At 46.9% G+C, this 23237-nt stretch overlaps 1 protein-coding gene across 2 annotated transcripts in view; it reads right to left on the bottom strand.

The window, feature by feature from the left end:
- The window catches only part of LOC308319640 (lysine-specific demethylase 4A-like), a 46706-nt gene extending 31402 nt beyond the window's left edge, over nucleotides 1-15304 (bottom strand). For both annotated transcript variants that reach the window (XM_080769746.1, XM_080769747.1), the window contains exons 1-10: nucleotides 15163-15304; nucleotides 12459-12624; nucleotides 11757-11932; nucleotides 10603-10717; nucleotides 8550-8731; nucleotides 6064-6113; nucleotides 5580-5683; nucleotides 4350-4487; nucleotides 486-1723; nucleotides 22-97 (exon numbers count right to left, since the gene is read on the bottom strand). In XM_080769746.1, the coding sequence (XP_080625872.1) occupies nucleotides 22-97; nucleotides 486-1723; nucleotides 4350-4487; nucleotides 5580-5683; nucleotides 6064-6113; nucleotides 8550-8731; nucleotides 10603-10717; nucleotides 11757-11932; nucleotides 12459-12617 (2238 nt within the window). In that variant the 5' untranslated portion in view covers nucleotides 12618-12624; nucleotides 15163-15304. The remainder of the gene's footprint in view (nucleotides 1-21; nucleotides 98-485; nucleotides 1724-4349; nucleotides 4488-5579; nucleotides 5684-6063; nucleotides 6114-8549; nucleotides 8732-10602; nucleotides 10718-11756; nucleotides 11933-12458; nucleotides 12625-15162) is intronic.
- Nucleotides 15305-23237: the final 7933 nt, after the last annotated feature.

Here is a 23237-nt window from a genome sequence, read left to right as displayed (position 1 = left end):
TAAATACAATGACAAACCAACCTTGGTGTGTTGCTCCACAGCGCCACCCTGTGGACTCTCCACCCGCTGGTGTTTTGTAGCGTGGCGTCGCTCTGCTCTGTAGAGAGAAAATGTTTATTTTTATATCTATATGTTTATATTAAACCATTTAGACCGCTAACTTGAGGTTTTATTGCCCATAATTGCCCGTTAATCCCTCTTTTCACGCAGGAAGGCGGACGTGTGCATGCGTGTAAGCATCCGCATGCATGCATCCATCTGGGAGACAGCAGACTGCTGGGCGAGCGCTGGTGCTTTGGCATGGGGGGGGATTGATATGGAGCGTGTCTGGAGTGTACAGGGTTTGATGAGGTCAGATCAACATTATGGAATGTCAGAACAGGTCAGCTCCATATATGGAGATCCAAGGGTGGAAGCGGGGGGGGGGGGGGGGGCAGGGTTATAACTAAATCCTAAAGCATTAATTCATAACCTGGAGTACTGACCGGGTGTGATGCTGGGTGGTCTCCTTCAGGTCCTCATCTGCTGCTGGCCGCCGCTGGTACTCTGTGGCTTTGTCCTTCCCAGCCTCGGGATCGATGGGGGTGCGGTCCTTCCCAGCCTCGGGGTCGATGGTCACAGGGCGGTCCTTCCCAGCCTCGGGATCGATGGGTGCAGAGGGGTCCTTCCCAGCCTCGGGATCGATGCTAGAGTGGTCCTTCCCAGCCTCGGGATCGATGGGCGCAGAGGGGTCCTTCCCAGCCTCAGGGTCGATGGTCACAGGGCGGTCCTCCCCAGCCTCGGGGTCGATGGGGGTGCGGTCCTTCCCAGCCTCGGGATCGATGGAGGGGCGGTCCTTCCCAGCCTCGGGATCGATGGAGGGGCGGTCCTTCCCAGCCTCAGGATCGATGGACACAGAGGGGTCCTTCCCAGCCTCGGGATCGATGGGCGCAGAGGGGTCCTTCCCAGCCTCGGGATCGATGGAGGGGTGGTCCTTCCCAGCATCGGGGTCGATGGTAGAGTGGTCCTTCCCAGCATCGGGGTCAATGGAGGGGCGGTCCTTCCCAGCCTCGGGGTCGATGGTAGAGTGGTCCTTCCCAGCCTCGGGGTCGATGGAGGGGCGGTCCTTCCCAGCCTCGGGGTCGATGGTAGAGTGGTCCTTCCCAGCATCGGGGTCGATGGTAGAGTGGTCCTTCCCAGCCTCGGGGTCGATGGTAGAGTGGTCCTTCCCAGCATCGGGGTCGATGGTAGAGTGGTCCTTTCCAGCATCGGGGTCGATGGGCACAGGGCGGTCCTTCCCAGCATCGGGGTCGATGGTAGAGTGGTCCTTCCCAGCCTCGGGGTCGATGGAGGGGCGGTCCTTCCCAGCCTCGGGGTCGATGGGCACAGGGCGGTCCTTCCCAGCCTCGGGGTCGATGGACACAGGGCGGTCCTTCCCAGCCTCGGGATCGATGGGGGGGCGGTCCTTCCCAGCCTCGGGATCGATGGGCTCGCAGTCCTTCCCAGCCTCAGGAGGGGGTACCTCAGTGTGGTCGATGGGCGTGTGGTCCTTCCCAGCCTCGGGAGGGGGTACCTCAGTGTGGTCGATGGGCGTGTGGTCCTTCCCAGCCTCGGGAGGGGGTACCTCAGTGTGGTCGATGGGGGCGTGGTCCTTCCCAGCCTTCCACAGCTTGTAGCGCTGAGGTTGGAACTTCCTCACAAACACGTCCATGGAGATCTTCACCATGTCCTGGCGACACGTGCACTGAGAGAGAGAGAGAGAGAGAGAGGCTTCAACATTTATTCTTTAACCATATGAACCCTAGAGAAAATAGAGTCTGGGAAAATAGACGATCTACAAGCTCACACAGCCTCGCAGATATTTTCTGCAGGAAGGTTTGGTGTGGAGTAGGGCATTCATCAAAAAAATCGATTTATCGACTTCATTACCACGAGTCGATTCAGATTAGGAGAAGTCGAAAAACAAAAAACAAAAAAGATTTCCCCATATCATATTTGTGTGCGTATGTACAGAATTCAAACTGTAGCATTGATTATTGTCACGGACAGAAGTCATTCTTTCCCTTTGCATATATGCACCGGAGTGCACTCGCCTATTAGTCAGAACGCGCCCTTAATTAAAAACCAACTGCAGCATACGTGTGGCTCTCAGCGCGCGGTGTCCCACTGTTGACTGGCTGAATATGAAGTTTGAACAAATTCCATCTGTTACTTCTCTGTGTCAGAGAAGTAACGGATGGAAGCGCGCAAACTTTATCCCCAAACGATATCCCCCTCACCTCCGTGCTGGAAATAAAACGTCTGGGTTTCCGAGGATACATCCGTGCTGACGCAATAATGACTGTGCCGTTTCTGGTTTAGCTTTACGCGCGGCGCACATGAACCTCTCCGTCTCCGCTCAGTGCGGGTTGTTGTTTATTTGCATGGCTCAGAAAATAAGTAACAAACTAACATGAGAACGTTATCGAGTTGTTGGAGGAGGAGGAGGTTCACGTGGAAGGTAATGCAGATTGTATTCTGATGATGTGCCAAACTGCTGCTGGCTGCTGTGATGATAATAATAGACCTATGTGTGTTCTATATTGTCCTACCTGGATAACATCATATTTTCATTTTGACATGAAATAATAATCCTGTACCGGTACCGTGTGTAGCGTTTGGTTTCATTAACGCGATCATGCCAAAATAGCCTACAGCTGCTGCTGCTGCCCGCAGAGCATACATGAACGGTAAACATTGGACAGCGCTATACGCAACATGGAAGTAACACTGACTCCAAGCCGTTTATAAATCAGTCAGTGAACGTAGGGTATAAAGTAGGATATAAAGGCAGCCTGCCTTGAAAGGCAAGCGTTTTGCATTCCAACGGGTGATTGAGCGTCGCGCTCTAAACGCGCAACGGCCACCAGGGCTGGTGTTTAGTTTGTCCTCTCTCTTTGTGTTTTCAAATGGATTTTTAAACTTGTAATTCCCCTCTGGCGTAGAACCAGTGGCACGTTGTCCCGCGGACCGGCACCGGCACCTCCACCCGCCGCTGTTAAGCCCCCAGCGTCCCCCGCGTCATAAAACGATAAATCGACTCAACTTCGACTTTACTGTCTGATGACAAGTCGTCTTGGAAAAATATCAAGTCGTTAGTGCCCTAGTGTAGAGTAGACACACATGCCGCTACGCTTGTATTGTACTTGGGGATCTTCTAGATCTGCTATTTTCACTATTTTATTGTATAATGTAAAAAATAAAGCAAAGATAAATCGAGGCAACCCTTTTAAATAATGGGGATATTCATTTGAAACCACATCGCCCAGCTCTAGAATCCACCTTGTTGGAACTAGTTAACTAGTTAACTAGTTAACTAGTTGATAAGATTACATTTCTTCCCTATTTTGTATGATCAGTCAGATTATAGTTATAGTCACCAATGCACACAGTTTTTAAATGTACAAATATCTATTTCCTAAAAAAAAGCCATGGTGAAATAGCACTATTTTTGCTATGACAGTAATATGCAATGTAGTGTGTGTGGAACAATAGAGCGCCGCAGTCCCGCCCCCTTTCAGAAAAGCAAGTGGCCCAGGAAATGAAACCCCAATGCATTCTCCCATCGGCACTTCTAATATAATTTATTTAAAGACGGTTACGCCGCGGACAAAGCCAACTCGGATCGTGACAAATCATGACAATGAACACAATGTTTTGGGCCGATCAAATCAATCAAAAGAAAGTCAGGAGACAACACTATTTGTTTTGTTTTTCGTCTTATAAATTATTTGATCGGCCCAAAACATTGTGTTCATTGTCATGATTTGTCACGATCCGAGTTGGCTTTGTCCGCGGCGTAACAGTCTTTAAATAAATTGTATTAGAAGTGCCGATGGAAGAATGCATTGGGGTTTCATTTCCTGGGCCACTCGCTTTTCTGAAAGGGGGCGGGACTGCGGCGCTCTACAGTGGCCCTCTGGAGTGAGTGTGAAACTACAGTGGCCCTCTGGAGTGAGTGTGGAACTATAGTGGCCCTCTGGAGTGAGTGTGGAACTATAGTGGACCCTCTGGAGTGAGTGTGGAACTACAGTGGCCCTCTGGAGTGAGTGTGAAACTACAGTGGCCCTCTGGAGTGAGTGTGGAACTACAGTGGCCCTCTGGAGTGAGTGTGGAACTATAGTGGCCCCTCTGGAGTGAGTGTGGAACTACAGTGGCCCTCTGGAGTGAGTGTGGAACTACAGTGGCCCTCTGGAGTGAGTGTGGAACTATAGTGGCCCTCTGGAGTGTGTAGATCTAACATGTTGCGTACCAGTGTGTGTGTGTGTGTGTGTGTGTGTGTGTGTGTGTGTGTGTGTGTGTGTGTGTGTGTGGATCTAATCGTTGCTCACCAGTGAGGCCTGCTTGCCGTAGTCGATCCATCGCTGAGTGGCGAAGTTGACGGACTCGGCAACGTTGAATCCGTGATTGAAGCCGGCGTGATAACCGAACGGAAAGGTCACGATGAACTGACCTGCTTCCTGGGTCACCTGGAGACCACGCACGCACGCACACACACACACACACACACACACGCACGCACACACACACACGCGCGCACACACACACGTACATTTAAATGTATTTATTTGAGTTCTTCACATTTGTAAAATACATTATCAAGGGCACAAATATGTTTCAGTTGCTTCTCCAAACATCATGTTGTCTCGAGTCCAAACAAGCCCTAAATGTACAGAATAATAATCAACACGTGAACTCATATTACCACCATTAACACCCAAAGAGAATCATGGGTAGAAAAAGCACCTTCTCCCCCAAATAGACCGACTGCCGATTGAACAGTGTGTTGCTTTGCTTTACACTCGGACAACCCCATAATCCTCAAGCCTCTGACACACACAGGCTCCTTTTCCACCAGAATATCTTTGGAACTGGTTGGTTCCGTCGTACAGTCTGGAGCAACGGAAGCTCTGATCACGAGTAAAATATAAATGCTTCCGTCATACAGTCTGGAGCAACGGAAGCTCTGATCACGAGTAAAATATAAATGCTTCCGTCATACAGTCTGGAGCAACGGAAGCTCTGATCACGAGTAAAATATAAATGCTTCCGTCATACAGTCTGGAGCAACGGAAGCTCTGATCACGAGTAAAATATAAATGCTTCCGTCGTACAGTCTGGAGCAACGGAAGCTCCGATCATGAGTCAAATATAAATGCTTCCGTCGTACAGTCTGGAGCAACGGAAGCTCTGATCACGAGTGAAATATAAATGCTTCCGTCATACAGTCTGGAGCAACGGAAGCTCCGATCATGAGTCAAATATAAATGCTTCCGTCGTACAGTCTGGAGCAACGGAAGCTCTGATCACGAGTAAAATATAAATGCTTCCATCATACAGTCTGGACTAACGGAAGCTCTGATCACGAGTAAAATATAAATGCTTCCGTCATACAGTCTGGAGCAACGGAAGCTCCGATCATGAGTCAAATATAAATGCTTCCGTCGTACAGTCTGGAGCAACGGAAGCTCTGATCATGAGTTCTGTAAATGCTTCCGGTTAGGGGTTAGGGTTTAGGGTTTAGGGTTAGGGTTTAGGGGTTAGGGGTTAGGGTAGGGTACCTTGGCGTGGGGGACTCCGTATCTCTTCAGAACGGACGGGGACATCAGGGTCATCTTATGGCGGAGGAAAGCCTCACAGCCCTGAGCGTTTCCTGGGAAGAACCCTGCACGCCAAAACAAGGGAACCACAAGTTAATGTGTGTGTGTGTGTGTGTGTGTGTGTGTGTGTGTGTGTGTGTGTGTGTGTGTGTGTGTGTGTGTGTGTGTGTGGAGAGGTGTAAGAAAATACATAGAAATCAGAAGAGCTAAAGTCACTTTGCTATGAATTCCACCCTGCAGTTAAAATAAGAGACACTAGATGGCAGTAAAGTACTTTACAACAGCTGAGGTTTCCTCACCAGCATTAAGTGGCTGATGTTTAGCTCTTGGGGACTTTTTAGGGACTGTTTTAGGGATCTTTTTAGCTCTGGGGGGGGGGGGGGGGGTCAGGTTTTTTATTTATAAATAACTTTAATTTGTTTAATTTTGTATTGTACAATCCTACCTCTAGCCAGCCGTTCCATCCGTTTCCCATGCTCAGGAGGGACAACATACCTGAAACAACATAAGATAAACAACGTTATTGTTTCCCATGCTCAGGAGGGACAACATACCTAAAACAACACGAGATAAACAACTTTATTGTCCGTTCAATTTACATAAAATGGAAATTAGTCTTCAGTTTACAACAATATAAACATTACATACAGCTCTCGTTCCAAACTCACATCACAGCTGTCACTCGATCCTGTATGTTCACACTCTATAACATACGACGAATTAGACCGTTCCTCACCCAGGAGTCAGCCCAGCTCCTAATCCAGACAACATGTCTTGTCAAAACTCGACTATTGTAACTCCCTCCTTACTGGCCTACCAGCATGTGCACTTAAGCCTCTCCAGCTGATCCAAAATGCAGCAGCTCGCTTGGTCTTCAACCAGCCAAAATTCTCACACGTCTCCCCCCCCCCTGCTCCGCTCCCTCCACTGGCTCCCGGTCGCTGCCCGCACAGAATACAAAACTGATGCTGGCATTCAAAGCAACCAAAGGTATGGCTCCCCCATATCTTGCAAGTATGATTGAACCCTACAAACCTTAGATAGCACTTTTTAGACTTACGGTAGATAGCATTTGATACAGACTTATAGCATGTTATGTGGACAGCACTATAATTGCATTGTATGTAGTCATAGCACGTCATAGTACATATGTATAGCATAGTATAGTATATATGTATAGTTTCATTATATAGCTATTTCACTGTTACGTTCTTAGCTTATGCATGTTTCATGATAAATGCTTTTTATATATGTGATGTATTCCCATGCTTTTTGTTCTTGCTTAATGTAAATCGCTCTGGATTAAGAGTATCTGATGAATGCATTGTATTTTATACAGTATTTAATGCATGTATAAAATGCATTAAATACTGTATAAAATGCATTAAATACTGTATAAATGCATTAAAATACTGTATAAAATGCATTAAAATACTGTATAAAATGCATTAAAATACTGTATCAAATGCATTCCCATAACACAGCAACAGAGATCATGGGCTGTGTGGATTAGGTGATTACAATTTAAACATTGTCTTATTTAACCCATTTTGACTCTTTTTAGATTCTAAAAATGTTCTTCTACATCCTGACAGTCTTCTGAAAAAGCTATGTTTCGTTGTCAGTCGTTCTTGGATTTTTCAAAAATAGCAGACCTACAAGCTCATAGCGCGCCACTTGGTGGCGCGCTACGAGCTTGTAGATCTGCTATTTTGCAATAGCTAAAGCATAACATAATGCTAACACCAAAAGGGGTTCCCGCCCAGAATGTGTTTAAATGTCCACAGACAGTCTTGGCACAGACAAAGTCTTGTAACACTTATCTAGTTTAGCTCTAAGCCCTGCCTGGTGGTAGCCGGTGAAATTCAGGAACTACACTAAGTCACTGTTCAAATGCAGTAGCCTACACACACTGGACTAATGGACCACTTATGTTTAGCGGAAACCGAATGCCATCTCGATGCATTGAAAAATGAAGGGACAAAAACAACCAGGTGTAATGGGAGCACACCTGGCTGGCTGGCCCTCGGGTTTCCTCTGATAACAGCCAGGACGTCAGATAGACCGTCAGACCTCCTGGCTGGCCCTCAGGGTTTCCTCTGATAACAGCCAGGACGTCAGATAGACCGTCAGACCTCCTGGCTGGCCCTCAGGGTTTCCTCTGATAACAGCCAGGACGTCAGATAGACCGTCAGACCTCCTGGCTGGCCCTCGGGTTTCCTCTGATAACAGCCAGGACGTCAGATAGACCGTCAGACCTCCTGGCTGGCCCTCAGGGTTATCTCTGATAACAGCCAGGACGTCAGATAGACCGTCAGCTTGAGGTGTTCACTTGGACTGAGGTCAGGAACTGATTCTTTAAGATGTACAAGTATAGCTTCAAAAGGGCTCCAAGTTTACCTCCAGAGCACCGAATGTACTCCAGCAGAACTGGACGGGTCTACTGACCAACCGTCCCCGTCCCCCCGTCCCCCCAGAGCCAAACGTTTTGGAGACGTTTTACTAGGCCTAGACGTTGTTCCTACCAGGTCTTAGTCTCTCCGTAGTGACGGTAGGTCAGGCTGTACCTACCAGGTCTTAGCCTCTCCGTGGTGGAGGTAGGTGAGGCTGTGGAGGTCCATGTCTTCAGTGTGTTGTACCTACCAGGTCTTAGCCTCTCCATGGTGGAGGTAGGTGAGGCTGTAGAGGTCCATGTCTTCAGTGTGTTGTACCTACCAGGTCTTAGCCTCTCCGTGGTGGAGGTAGGTGAGGCTGTGGAGGTCCATGTCTTCAGTGTGTTGTAGCTACCAGGTCTTAGCCTCTCCGTGGTGGAGGTAGGTGAGGCTGTGGAGGTCCATGTCTTCAGTGTGTTGAACCTACCAGGTCTTAGCCTCTCCGTGGTGGAGGTAGGTGAGGCTGTGGAGGTCCATGTCTTCAGTGTGTTGTACCTACCAGGTCTTAGCCTCTCCGTGGTGGAGGTAGGTGAGGCTGTAGAGGTCCATGTCTTCGGTGCTCCAGGCCAACGCACTCTTCCACATGCCGAAGAACAGGCGAGGCGCGGCCACGCCCTTCACACCCTCCGCCGCCACGTCCAGGATGGAGTGGAGACGAGACATGTTCCACTCCGTCACGCCCTGAGACACGCAGACACGCACGCAGACACGCACACACACGCAGACACGCACACAGACACAGACGCGCACGCACACGCACACAGACACAGACACAGTCAAAACGGTATACACCAACAACCTCTGCATCCACGGGACGCGCTACTGTACTCATCATGTACAGTAACAATACGCTACTGTACTCATCATGTACAGTAACAATACGCTACTGTACTCATCATGTACAGTAACAATACGCTACTGTACTCATCATGTACAGTAACAATACGCTACTGTACTCATCATTAGGGCTGTCACGATTCGCCTAGTCCACGATTCAATTCAATTTTCGATTTGCAGCTCACGATTCGATTCGATGTTCGATTCGCTATCACGATTCGCCTAGTCCACGATTCAATTCAATTTTCGATTTGAAGCTCACGATTTGCTTCGATGTTTGATTCAATTTTTTCAATCAATTTTTTAAAAACCTCCTTTTTCAGCATTGAGGGCTATATTCATTATAATTTAGGCCAATATCTTGGTTTGTAAAGAAAAACACTTGTTTCCCAATAAGTCACATTTATTTTCTATAAATAACAAATCAGAATGAGAATAATAAAAGGTTTAACAACTTTGGGTTTTATGCCCTAACATTTTTTTAATGTTTCTTTAAGATGAGATGACTTGTAACATTCTTGTTAAGCTCTAAGTAAGTAAAAGAAAGAAAAATAAAGACAAATAGTATATAGACCCATCTGTTGTTAGTGCAATTTGATCTGCATGGCTCAGCCCTTCAGTGATTTGTGCCCTCACTTTATCATACATGCCAGGCAACACACGCGTGGTCATATGCGACCTGCATGTCATTTTGTAACGTGGTTCTGCTGTTCTGCAACTCTCATTAAATATTGAAAGCCAGCGTTTTCCACCATTGAAAGTGCTCGCATGTCTGCAGCTATGCAGACCGCAACTCCGTGCGTTAATTGTTTTGCACGGGGCGAATTAGCTGAGAGCTTTTCTCTATAAGAATCTAGAATATAGTTGGCTGTGTTGTTGTCTTTGGGAGGCACACTATTTTCCGACAGCATTCTAGCCGACGGGGCAACGGTCCGCTCCGCAGCGGGGGGACCGTCGCTGCGATGCGAAAAAGCGATGGTCCGACATGCGCTGCTCCCGTGCTTGCGGTTAGGGTTGTGATGTCTGCTAAGATGCTGGCCCATATTTGACGTGTTGCCTTTGGGATACGGCACTCGTCTTCTTTTCCACACTTATTTCCGTGTATCATCGTCGTCGCCGCTGTCTACAACAGCACTGGCCATGTGAAACGCAACAGCGGTCTCGTTCTCTCACTTCTGTCAACTCCTCTCTTCTCTCTCTCTTTCTCTCTGTGTGTGTGTGTGTGTGTGTGTGTGTGTGTGTGTGACTGACTGTGTGTGTGTGGCACGGCTCCGATACAGCTGGCTTTTCGTCTCTTTTTTTTCTCCATGCATTCGCATGGGCGGAATGGCGCGGCCGCTCGCGGAAGTAAAAACATAAAACATCGCGATTCGGAGCCTCATTTCGATACATTGAATCGAACGTCAATTTCGATTCAACTTCGATTCGTATCGAGAATCGTGACAGCCTTACTCATCATGTACAGTAACAATAAATAAAGAGACATATTTAAAGACCAGATCAGATTCTAAAAATGTCTTCTATATCCTGACAGTTTTCTGAAAAAGCTATGTTTCTATGTCGGTCGTTCTTCGATTTTTCAAAAATAGCAGACCTATACAAGCTCGTAGCTTTGAGCTTGTAGATCCGCTATTTTTCCAATAGCTAAAGCATAACATGATGCTAAATAACCAAAAGGGGTTCCCGTCCAGAATGGGTTAAATAAAGACCCTCACCGCGTCGTAGAGGGTCCCGCTGACCCCGGGTCCGTACAGCGGCGGGTTGAAGGTCAGGCTCTTCCAGAACTTTCTCTCCAGCTCGTCAAAGTCTGCATAGCGAGGATGGCGGAACCTGCAGGGGGGACGGTAATATGTGACGGACCCACAGACTGTAGTAAATATGGACAAAGCGTTCCCCGGGTCTAACAACGCTCCACACGTCCCAAACTCTTCTCCCTTCTGGCTCCAAAACTGTGGAATGCACTTCCCATGGCAGTCAGAACTGCAGCATCACTCCCAATCTTCCGCCGTAGTCTGAAAACCCACCTTTTCAGACTCCATCATGGCCCATAGCACTTACTCTACCCTAGATAGCACTTCTGTAGACTTAGATAGCATTTGAAACAGACTTATAGCATGTTATGTAGACAGCACTAGAATTGCATTGTATATAGTCATAGCACGCCATAGTACATATGTATAGCATAGTAGTATATATGTAGAGTTTATACGTATACATTTCATTATATAGATATTCCACTGTTACTTTCTTAGCTTACGCATGTTTCATGATGAATGTTTTTATGTGATGTATTCCCATGCTTTTGTTCTTGCTTAATGTAAGTCGCTCTGGATTAAGAGCGTCTGCTAAATGCCTAAATTGTAAATTGTAAATTGTAACATGGACGTAAAATGAAGCCTGTAATTCCTTGCACTGTAAGTCGCCATATTTCTAGATCCGTTTGGGCCCAGCTGGCCCATTGGCTGGCCCAGACAACGAGGCGGGACTTCCCCCCTTCTTCGTTGGTTTTTATTTTGACTGAACGGGGGTGGCTCCCGTTCATAGACTGTAACGGTAGCCACGCCCCTCAGAACATATGCGACTTTATGGTCATTCTTTTTATAAATGGGACCATAATTCTCCAAAAAGAATATTATGACATGAGAAATGAGACTTTAAACTAGTGACTGGAAGCAGAAAGTATTCATGACCATGTTTATTAAGGTAATACAGCTAACCTGTCCAGGTCAGAGGTCATGTGATGTCAGAGGGCATGTGGAACTAACCTGTCCAGGTCAGAGGTCATGAACTAACCTGTCCAGGTCAGAGGTCATGAACTAACCTGTCCAGGTCAGAGGTCATGTGATGTCAGAGGTCATGTGGAACTAACCTGTCCAGGTCAGAGGTGGTGTGGAACTCCTGGACGCTCATGGCTTTCTTCTGGATGTTGTACTGAGTGAACAGACCAGACTGGCCCGTCACCACCTGCTGGATGGGAGCAGGAATCACCAGGTCACCAACGTCCTCGTAACTCTGCCTGGGCCTCCAGTCCTTAGGAGGAATGACCTGGAAGAGACACAGAATAAACCAGGTCACCAACGTCCTCGTAACTCTGCCTGGGCCTCCAGTCCTTAGGAGGAATGACCTGGAGAACAATTAACCCATTTAGGCCTCGTGGAGACAATAAAAAAATAATATTTGTTCAAAGATTTGTGGCGCATTTTCACGATAACATACTCTCTCCCCATGCCTTCAGCCTGGTGGAGACAATAAAACATACTCTCTCCCCATGCCTTCGGCCTGGTGGAGACAATAAAACATACTCTCTCCCCATGCCTTCAGCCTGGTGGAGACAATAAAACATACTCTCTCCCCATGCCTTCGGCCTGGTGGAGACAATAAAACATACTCTCTCCCCATGCCTTCAGCCTGGTGGAGACAATAAAACATACTCTCTCCCCATGCCTTCAGCCTGGTGGAGACAATAAAACATACTCTCTCCCCATGCCTTCAGCCTGGTGGAGACAATAAAACATACTCTCTCCCCATGCCTTCGGCCTGGTGGAGACAACAATAGTAATAATATCCTCACCTTAGCCAGTCCTGCCCGGTGCGCCCCCTGAGACTCCATGAAGGCCACATAGCGAGGGAAGTCCTTGAACTCCTCCTTGGAGGGCGTGAAGGTCATGACCTTGACCTCCTCCTTGGAGGGTGTGAAGGTCATGACCTTTGGCGCCGTGTCAGAGGTCATCCTGGCACTGTTGAAGGAACACATCACATGACCTCGTCACAGGAACCAATAGAGCACCGAAGTCTGATGTCACTTTCAGTAGAGGGCGCCAGTACACAGGTTCATGTATTTTTTTTAGTTGCATTAAAATCCCCATAGGGGGATTTTAGATCGCTTCATATAAGAACTATGTTTGAAAAATAAACCGACCACCCCGGCCTTTCTGTCAGGGGGGTGGCTGTGTGTCGTTAATGATGTTCATTAATATTTGATACAGCCAGTTTCTGGAGAAAATGGAATCAATGTGGCCTTGAAACTACATATGAAGGCAATGTCGCTGCTAATAATATACGTCACGCCCAGCTGTCAACACATTGCGTTCCTGAGATTCCTCGTTGACATAAGCTCAGCTGGTGGTGACTCAACTCGTACTAACCACGAAACATTAAATATCAATAAAATAAAAATAAAAATAAACGTAATTAACCCATTCTGAACTGGAACCCGTTTTGGTGTTAGCACTATGTTGTGCTTTAGCTATTGAAAAATAGCAGATCTACAAGCTCATAGCGCGCCACCGAGTGGCGCGCTAAGAGCTTGTAGGTCTGCTATTTTTGAAAAATCGAAGAACGACTGACATTTTTAGAATCTGATCTCAGGTCAGAATGGGTTAATCAGACCAGTGTGTGTCCAGTGGAAACCTCGCATGAATCTGATCTCAGGTCAGAATGGGTTAACATTCAGTTCATGTTGTGCGACAGGCAGATGCAGCCACCCGCCTACCCGGAAATATCAGATGTAGGTGGCGCGCTACGAGCTTGTAGATCTGCTATTTATTTTTCTTCAGAAAACTGTCAGGATGTAGAAGACATTTTTAGAATCTGATCTCAGGTAAGAATGGGTTAATGTTGGTGATTATATATATATAAAAGGTATTATCATATTAATTAAATGTATCATTGTTAAGTTCACTCTGTATAATCCACGGGCATAATAGGATGATGCCATTACAAAACATGGGCTACATCATGGAAGAAACGTGTTTAATAAATTAACTGATAGAATGGTCCTAAATTAACTTAATTGAGCAGTAACCGACTCTGTGTCAGGTTATTCCTTCTTAATTGTACAGAGTATAGAGATCGACTGCTTTATCAAATCAAATAAATGTGTATACAAGATAATTTCAGATTTCAGAGAGGGAGGGAAATACTACATTAACTGTTAACTGCATTAAAATATTTCGCGGGGGCAAGTTGGTAAAGGGGCTGAGTTGAGTCTGGGAGGCTAAATGTCATCAGATGGTGGTTCCGTGGCTCAAATGGGTCTGAGAGGCTAAATGTCATCAAATGGTGGTTCCGTGGCTCAAATGGGTCTGAGAGTAGGGTGACCAGATCCCAACTAACCAGATGTGGGACAAAGAGAGTGTTTGTGTGGGACAATGTGGGACACATGCGGGTTTGTGTCTATACGAAAACCAAAATAATAACATTTCTATTCTGCCCCTCACATAGCATATCTATGCTTTGGTTGATTCAGTAGCACATAATAGGACTATGATGATAATAACTATAATAGAACTACTATGCAACTAAAATAAACTTAACAGAAATGCATTTAAATTAACTATTATATTGGACAAACAGGACAATAGACCAACCAACCAACCAATACAACTGGACAATTCACCAACCAACCAACCTAAGGGGCTTTGATTTGATTGTGAGGGCATGAATAACCAATACATAAATGTTTACTTCATCAAAGTATCCTCCTCCTATAACAAAGCCAACTACTGCAAATTATTTTGAAATTATACAGGTAAAATAAATTAAACCAGAAATATAAATCAAAATTGGTCAGCATTGGAGGCAACTCATAAATAATACGTTAAACTGTAAAACACACTTCTCCACCATAGCAGCACAGCCAGGATCACCTTTTAGGTGCATGTTTATGTTGTCCATTACAAGTCTGAAAGTCTCTCAGTTGTACTGTGTGGTAAACACTAGTTATGTATTTCAGCTGCTGTTACCTTTTCTTCTTGTTTTGGTTTTTAGTACAAACGTGTCCATGCTCGGTGAAGCGGAGGCTAAAGCAGTGGTTCCCAGAGAGTGAACAAATACAACGCTCTCAGAGTTAAATTAACATTGATTTTACAATATAAATATAATATAAATCGGGGGTCCCAGAGATAGAAATGCCATTAAAAGGGGGTCCGTAGACAGTCTACGGACCCCCATTTAATGCCATTTCTACGGTAGACTAATGCATGTCAAACGGGGGGTCCTTGAAATTAAACAGGTTGAGAATCACTGCTATACCGTAAAGATCTTCTCTTATGGGGGTCCCTGCATAGCATGTCTTTTCAAATGGGGGGTCCGTGGGATAATTAGTGTTTATTTGGGGGTCCTTGACGTGAAATAGTTTGGGAACCAGTGGGCTAAATGGTGGTCCGCGGCTCAAACAAACTGAGCCGAATAAATAAATGAACGGGACGTTAAGGACGAAAACCAGGCAATAAGTTAAAGTATTGAGTGTTTTAGTATAAAGTATTGAGTCTTACCTGCAGGCTGTGACACAACAGGATGTTTTCACATGTGCTGATGTGTTTCTAAGGTGAGTTTTAGTGTTTATAAACACTGTTAAATAAATAAAAACAAAGCGGTCACTCCGCAGAGAACACACACTCCTCCATTATCACACACACAGACTCCTGCGCATGCGCACTGGGTCTGGGCGCTCTGTTTACAGCGAGGGAGGAAGGATCGCAGCAGAGAGGGGGGGGGGAGGGGGCGTGGTGTGTGCGTGTGCGTGTGCGTGTGTGTGGGTGTGTGCGTGTGCAACTTAAGCTTTCATGTCAGGGACCCCCAAAAATGACAGTAATTAGCCCCGCGGACCCCAACTTTTTTTTAAAAGTGTACTTCTGTGAATGAGTGTGTTTTTGCAAACCCAAAGTGGGGTTCGGGGACCCCCAGGGCCAGGGGTCCTTGAGGGAGTTCCAGGGGTCCCCAGCTAAAAGATAGTTTGGAACCAAATGGACCCCTATCATGGGTCTGTAACTCTGAGAGTTAAATTAACATTGATTTTTACAATATAAATTGGGGGTCCCAGAGATAGAAATGCCATTATATTGGGGGTCCGTAGACTAATGCATGTCACGTAAAAACCTTCTCTTATGGGGGTCCCTGGCCTGCATATATTTTCAAACGGGGGTCCGCGGGGCTAATTGACGTAACACACAGAGCATCTGCTCAATGCATTCATGGTCAATGACCTCTTATGACCAGCAGGGGGCAGTCTCGCCCCACGGCCCACACCATTGCACTGACACCCCTGTGTTCACGCCTGTAATCTAAAAAAAATTATGGAAAAAATGGATTGGATTTGAAACCCAAGTGAACTTAAGGCTCCTTTTTCCCGTTGTCCGTCAAAACAAGCTTTTTTTTTTTTTTTCAACGGACCACAAGTTATGATTGCGTTTTGCACAAAGTATTTTCAAGGTGCCAGGTGGAATTAATTAAATTAGTCCGGGGGCCGTGGCTTTTCATTTTTAATTCTGCAGACAGTGCATTATATATTTATTTTACCAGGCATGACTGAAAAATAGTAAAAATTTAATAAAATGTATTAAAAACATTGTGGAAGGAACACGTTAATCCAACCAGTTGCTTTCCCCTCCATCATTGCCCCGGCTGGCCAGGGGGAGGCAGTATAGAGGCCAGTTCCTTTCCCCTCCATCATTGCCCCGGCTGGCCAGGGGGAGGCAGTATAGAGACCAGTTCCTTTCCCCTCCATCAGACGCCCAGGCTGGCCAGGGGGAGGGAGTATAGATGCCAGTTCCTTTCCCCTCCATCAGGCGCCCCGGCTGGCCAGGGGGGGGCAGTATAGAGACCAGGATTACTGCATGTTTTTTGTGAGGGTACCTACCCCAGGTGTCACTTGGAGAACATGCTTTCACCAACCCCACCGAGGTTATGGGCTCTTTTACCAACCCCACCGAGGGTATGGGCACTGATCTCAGCAGCTGTTAGTCATGGCTGCCAGTTCCCACCTGATGTTGTGTGGGAGTTCAGACTTCTCCAGACCGTACTGAATAACTGCTAGCTTACATAATGTCTTGAGGCTAGGACTGAAGTCTAAGACATACAGGTCACCTGGTCTGTTGTCTCCTCCAAAGAGGATGACACGATCTCCCACCATGCAACAGCACATATCCTTCATCCTATGTGGGCGTTTCCCCTTAGGCTCAATCTTCTTATAGGAGAAGGTCTCTGGACTGAATTTCCACACATCATTGAAATTGTAGCCACCAAATATGTACAGATCTCCATTGCAGGTAAAGGCTGGATGACCACCTCGTTCTCCTGGTAGAAGCTGTGTAGAAGGTGTGTCCAGCCAGTGGTTGGTCTCTGTGTCAAACACTCTGATGGTGTTGTAGTGCTGACCCCCCCTCCAGCCCCCAAATACAAACATCTTTGTCCCGATGATGGTAGCAGAGTGACGCCATGAAGCAGGAGGTGGAGTTCCTCTGGTGTTAATTAAAGTCCAGACCATCGTGGTGGTGTCCAACTTGTAGATCTCATTAGTGTATTCAGTCCCGATCCATCCTCCATGAATAAACATGTCCTTCCCCAAAACACAGGCTGAGTGGTTCCACCTCCCGTCTGGGACAGTCCCAGAAACCTGGGGTTTGGACCATCTGTGGGCGTCAACATCAAATGCATAAAGCCCAGTGCAGAGAGGAAAAGGGTTTCCTCCTACCCAGAGGTAAACAGTACCTCCTATCAACACAGCTGTCTGGCCGTAGCGCCAGGAGAGAACCTCAAGGTGGGGTTCTCCTGTTCCAGGCGTCACTGGGGTGAGCTTCCTCCAGTTCAAAGACACTGTATTGAAGACGTGTACTTCAATGGGATCTCTTCCCCTCTGGTTTACGTCTCCTCCAAAGCAGTAGATCTCGTGTCCGACCACCACAGCAGCCTGGTCCTTCCTATGTTCTCCTTCCAGATGTATCGTCCAGTGAAACATTTCACACAACAGCTCCACCGTCAATGAGTGTTGACCACTAGTTTACAGATGAACTTGTTAGGATGAAGGCAGCTCGGTTTCCTCGTTGCAAGTCACTAACTGATGTTTAGTGTATCGGACAAGTCTTTATACAGAACAATTACACGGTTGTGATGTCATGGCGTGATTACGTCATATTTTAGGATGCTGCTTGACACTCAGCATCAAGGGTTGGATTGGGGGGTCAGTCCCTGCTTGACACTCAGCATCAAGGGTTGGATTGGGGGGTCAGTCCCTGCTTGACACTCAGCACCAAGGGTTGGATTGGGGGGGTCAGTCCCTGCTTGACACTCAGCATCAAGGGTTGGATTGGGGGGGTCAGTCCCTGCTTGACACTCAGCACCAAGGGTTGGATTGGGGGGGTCAGTCCCTGCTTGACACTCAGCATCAAGGGTTGGATTGGGGGGTCAGTCTCAGCATCAAGGGAGGCTGGCTGCCTGCCTACAGCGCCCCCGCATGGCCCACATGAGCATGTGTTCAGAAGCATGGATGAAGCGCTGAATGCTTCACAGGATTAACTGTTTTAATCTGTCTGCATCGACGCTTCACGCTCATGTCAGGGTGTTGTGTGATGTGTCATGTGGGCCGTGCATGCGTGCGTGCGTGCGTGCATGCATGTGTGTCAGGGTGTTGTGTGATGCGGGCCATGCAGGAGCTGGTCTGGGTGATTTAACGCTAACATTCTTCACTCTCAGTCGTTTTGAATTGTTGTGTATATTGTCAGTATCCAACCAGGTCAAATCTGCCATAACAACGCCATCAAAACCTCTCTCAAAAGGCACCTATACGGACGGCTGCAATTTCCAAACTGGCCCCCGTAAAATCTGAATCCCCCCCACCACCCCTCTTTCCCCTCACTGTATACAGTAGATGTTCCTTTTCCCTTTTTACCTCCTTTATGATGAATTCCTGTTCTGTTCTTTAACTATATAGAAGTGTCTATTTGTACGTCTCTAAATGTTTTGATGAATTGAACATGGTGGACCCTGTTGTAAACAAGTGTAATGCTTTATGGTGTCGTCCACTCACAGTTGACAGTCTTTGTATTGAGTTGTGCTTGAAATGTACTGTAATTCTGCAAACTGTTAATAAATACTTCAATCAATCAATCAATCAATCAAAGGCCAAGAACAACTGCAGGCGACTGAAATCTAATGCTATTTATTTAGTCGACTGGAAGTAGAAGGATTGGAAACAAATGTAAATAGTCCTTTAGCTCATCCATTCATCAATCTATCTAATGTAGAGTAGAGTTCAAATTATAGAGTTTCCATTGGTAAGCACACATACTTAATGTCTTCTAAATCAAGCTCGTATGAACTTGTAGATCTGCTATTTTTCAATAGCTTAAAGTATACAACATAATGCTAAAAACACCAAAAGGCGTAGATTGATGCGTTAAACTAAACCCAGCATTTCTTTCCTCTTGACTTTCAACTGAGATTTATTTTTATCCCACGATTTTGTAACCCCGTTTTCTTTTTCACCCAGTGCCAATTGTCTAATGTAATCCTGGGCGCTACACTTCCTCTGCCAACCTGGGGGGGCAGCGGACTGACCTCATGCCTCCTTCTATGCATGAGGAGTCCAAGCTGCTTCTTTTCACCTGACAGAGGGGAATTTCCCCGGCCGGACGTAGCGTGTGGAAGGGACACGTTATTCCGACCAGTTCCTTTCCCCTCCATCAGGCGCCCCGGCTGGCCAGGGGGAGGCAGTTTTAGAGACCAGGATTACGGCATGTTTTTGTGAGGGTACCTACCCTAGGGGACACGGGGAGAACATGCAAACTCCAGAATTAAGGTTGTGATCCAATCCACACACACACACACACACACACACACACACACACACACACACACACACACACAGTGGACTAAAATCTCATGACATTTAGTTGATTAAAACTAAAATCAAAATTTGCTGCGCACGTGCGTGTGTGCGTGTGTGCGTGCGTGTAAGGCGTGTAAGGCTGTACAGTGTAACATTTGACACCGTCGCTCGACCCAACGGGGAGAGAGAGAGAGAGAGAGAGAGAGAGAGAGAGAGACAGAGAGAGAGACAGAGAGAGAGACAGAGGAGGGGGAGGGGTCGAGTTACGGGTCATCTGCACGTGCGAGCACACACACACACACACACACACACACACACACACACACAGCTTATAAGTGAGCGACATGCATGAGGCTGATGTGAGAGAGAGAGATAGTAGTTCTGTTGATATGATCTGATCTGTGATCTGATCTCTGATCTGATCTGATCTGATCTGATCTGATCTGATCAAGATGAACAACTAAAAACACAAACGGGCCTCGTTTACCTCAAAATGACAGCAGGTCTCGCCATATATGGGCACAATAGTGACACAGACAGACAGGCAGACAGACAGACAGGCATATGGAACTTGAGAAGTTACTGTACTGTGACTTTACCTTTAAGGTAACTAAGTAAGAGCTGATGGTAATTAGCCTAATGGTGTATGTTGATACAGGTTCTGTGTTCTGCTGTGACCTCCTCTGACCTCCCCCCCTCCCCTCCCCTCCCCTCCCCTCCCCTCCCCTCCTCTCCTCTCCAGCGTATTATTTTCCCATGGGCTGTATATATATATATCGTGTCAGTCAGGTCATATTTTCCACCAGGGAAGGAAGGAGAAGGACTTTTCATGTTTTTACAGCGTTGTCTTAGTATGAGGTTAGCCTGTATGAGGTTAGCCTGTATGAGGTTAGCCTGTATGAGGTTAGCCTGGCGTTGTGATACTGGCCAATATGCCTGGATATGACTTCCTCCCGGTTGGGGCTCCTCACTGGCAGACTACAGTAAGTCCTCCCGGTTGGGGCTCCTCACTGGCAGACTACAGTAAGTCCTCCCGGTGGGGGCTCCTCACTGGCAGACTACAGTATGTCCTCCCGGTGGGGGCTCCTCACTGGCAGGTGAGTCAGTATAGATACAACAGTATGTCCTCCCGGTGGGGGCTCGACAGGGGGAACAGTCTTGACACTCTTCCAGCGTGGCGTGGCGTGGCTTCCCCCCCCTCTGGACAGATGCAGTCCCCCCCCCCCCCCCCAGGAACAGTTCCAGAGGAGTCCTCCTCCTCCTCCTCCTCCTCCTCCCGTCGTCTCGTCTGGAGTCAAAGAAAACAAACGATGTCGTCGTTCTTTGATGAAACCTTCCGCTGACCTTCCTCCCTCTGGGCTCTGATTGGTCCCCCTCCATCACCCCCCTCCCTCACCCCCCCTCCTCCCATGATGCATCTGGAAGACTCTGTTCTTCTCTGGAATACCCCCCCCCCCCTTTTACACTGTAAATCCATGAGACACTTTGTCACAGTTATGGAAGCATATCGCTATGACAACGTGTCTCATGGATTTACAGTGTAAAACATGAGGGTCCCTAAAGCCCTTATCTTATAAAACATGAGGGGTCCCTAAAGCCCTTATCTTATAAAACATGAGGGTCCCTAAAGCCCTTATCTTATAAAACATGAGGGGTCCCTAAAGCCCTTATCTTATAAAACATGAGGGTCCCTAAAGCCCTTATCTTATAAAACATGAGGGGTCCCTAAAGCCCTTATCTTATACAACATGAGGGGTCCCTAAAGCCCTTATCTTATAAAACATGAGGGTCCCTAAAGCCCTTATCTTATAAAACATGAGGGGTCCCTACAGCCCTTATCTTATAAAACATGAGGGGTCCCTAAAGCCATTATCTTATACAACATGAGGGGTCCCTATAGCCCTTATCTTATAAAACATGAGGGGTCCCTAAAGCCATTATCTTATAAAACATGAGGGGTCCCTAAAGCCCTTATCTTATACAACATGAGGGGTCCCTACAGCCCTTATCTTATAAAACATGAGGGGTCCCTACAGCCCTTATCTTATACAACATGAGGGGTCCTGAAGCCCTTCTTCTTTGCGTCTTTGAGGGGTTCCAGTCCCTCCTACCTCCAGCTTTGAGGGGTTCCAGTCCCTCCTCCAGCTTTGAGGGGTTCCAGTCCCTCCTACCTCCAGCTTTGAGGGGTTCCAGTCCCTCCTACCTCCAGCTTTGAGGGTGTGTGTAAACACAAACATTGAAGACGAAGGTGAGGACGCAAATTCTGATTGGCCAGGAATGAGATTTGATGTATGATGTCGCCACTCACTTCACATGGGTGTGATGTTTTGAGGGGCGCACACACACACATGGATGCATGCCACCGTGCACAGTACACACACACGGATGCATGCCACCGTGCACAGTACACACACACGGATGCATGCCACCGTGCACACACACGTTGCACACACACACAGTAAATAACTGACTGATTTAGATCTGAACAGAGCAGGTGGTTCACTATTTAAGAATGGATCCTTGACCTGTGGTGGATGCACGCGCACACACACACACACACACACACACACACACACACACACACACACAGAGCTTGGATGAACTCAAACACAAGTTACACACTCCTGCTGCTGCTGTGTGTGTGTGTGTGTGTGTGTGTGTGTGTGTGTGTGTGTGTGTGTGTGTGTGTGTGTGTGTGTGTGTGTGTGTGTGTGTGTGTGTGTGTGTGTGTGTGTGTGTGTGTCACAGAGCAGCTATAGTGTCCGATAGCTGTCGTTCTCAAACTGTTTGGAATCATACAGAATACAGATCAACATTAATTACCCTGAGAAATTGTGCGAGAAATGAAATGAAAAATGAGAAATTGCACCTCTACACAGCAGAGGTATGTATTGTAGGGTGAGAGGAGTTCAGTGCTTCTACACAGCAGAGGTATATGTATTGTAGGTAGAGAGGAGTTCAGTGCTTCTACACAGCAGAGGTATGTATTGTAGGTAGAGAGGAGTTCAGTGCTTCTACACAGCAGAGGTATGTATTGTAGGTAGAGAGGAGTTCAGTGCTTCTACACAGCAGAGGTATGTATTGTAGGTAGAGAGGAGTTCAGTGCTTCTACACAGCAGAGGTATGTATTGTAGGTAGAGAGGAGTTCAGTGCTTCTACACAGCAGAGGTATGTATTGTAGCCTACAATACATACCTCTGCTGTGTAGAAGCACTGAACTCCTCTCTACCTACAATACATACCTCTGCTGTGTAGAAGCACTGAACTCCTCTCTACCTACAATTTGTAGGTAGAGAGGAGTTCAGTGCTTCTACACAGCAGAGGTATGTATTGTAGGTAGAGAGGAGTTCAGTGCTTCTACACAGCAGAGGTATGTATTGTAGGTAGAGAGGAGTTCAGTGCTTCTACACAGCAGAGGTATGTATTGTAGGGTGAGAGGAGTTCAGTGCTTCTACACAGCAGAGGTATGTATTGTAGGTAGAGAGGAGTTCAGTGCTTCTACACAGCAGAGGTATGTATTGTAGGTAGAGAGGAGTTCAGTGCTTCTACACAGCAGAGGTATGTATTGTAGGTAGAGAGGAGTTCAGTGCTTCTACACAGCAGAGGTATGTATTGTAGGTAGAGAGGAGTTCAGTGCTTCTACACAGCAGAGGTATGTATTGTAGGTAGAGAGGAGTTCAGTGCTTCGTCCACCTTCGATGAAAATTTAATTAAACAACATTTCTGGGGTCTTAAACCAGTCGG

This window comes from Protomyctophum bolini (assembly GCF_963924005.1).
Source record: "Protomyctophum bolini genome assembly, chromosome: 8".
In the NCBI taxonomy this organism is placed as follows: domain Eukaryota; kingdom Metazoa; phylum Chordata; class Actinopteri; order Myctophiformes; family Myctophidae; genus Protomyctophum; species Protomyctophum bolini.
This window is presented reverse-complemented; position numbering and strand designations above follow the sequence as displayed.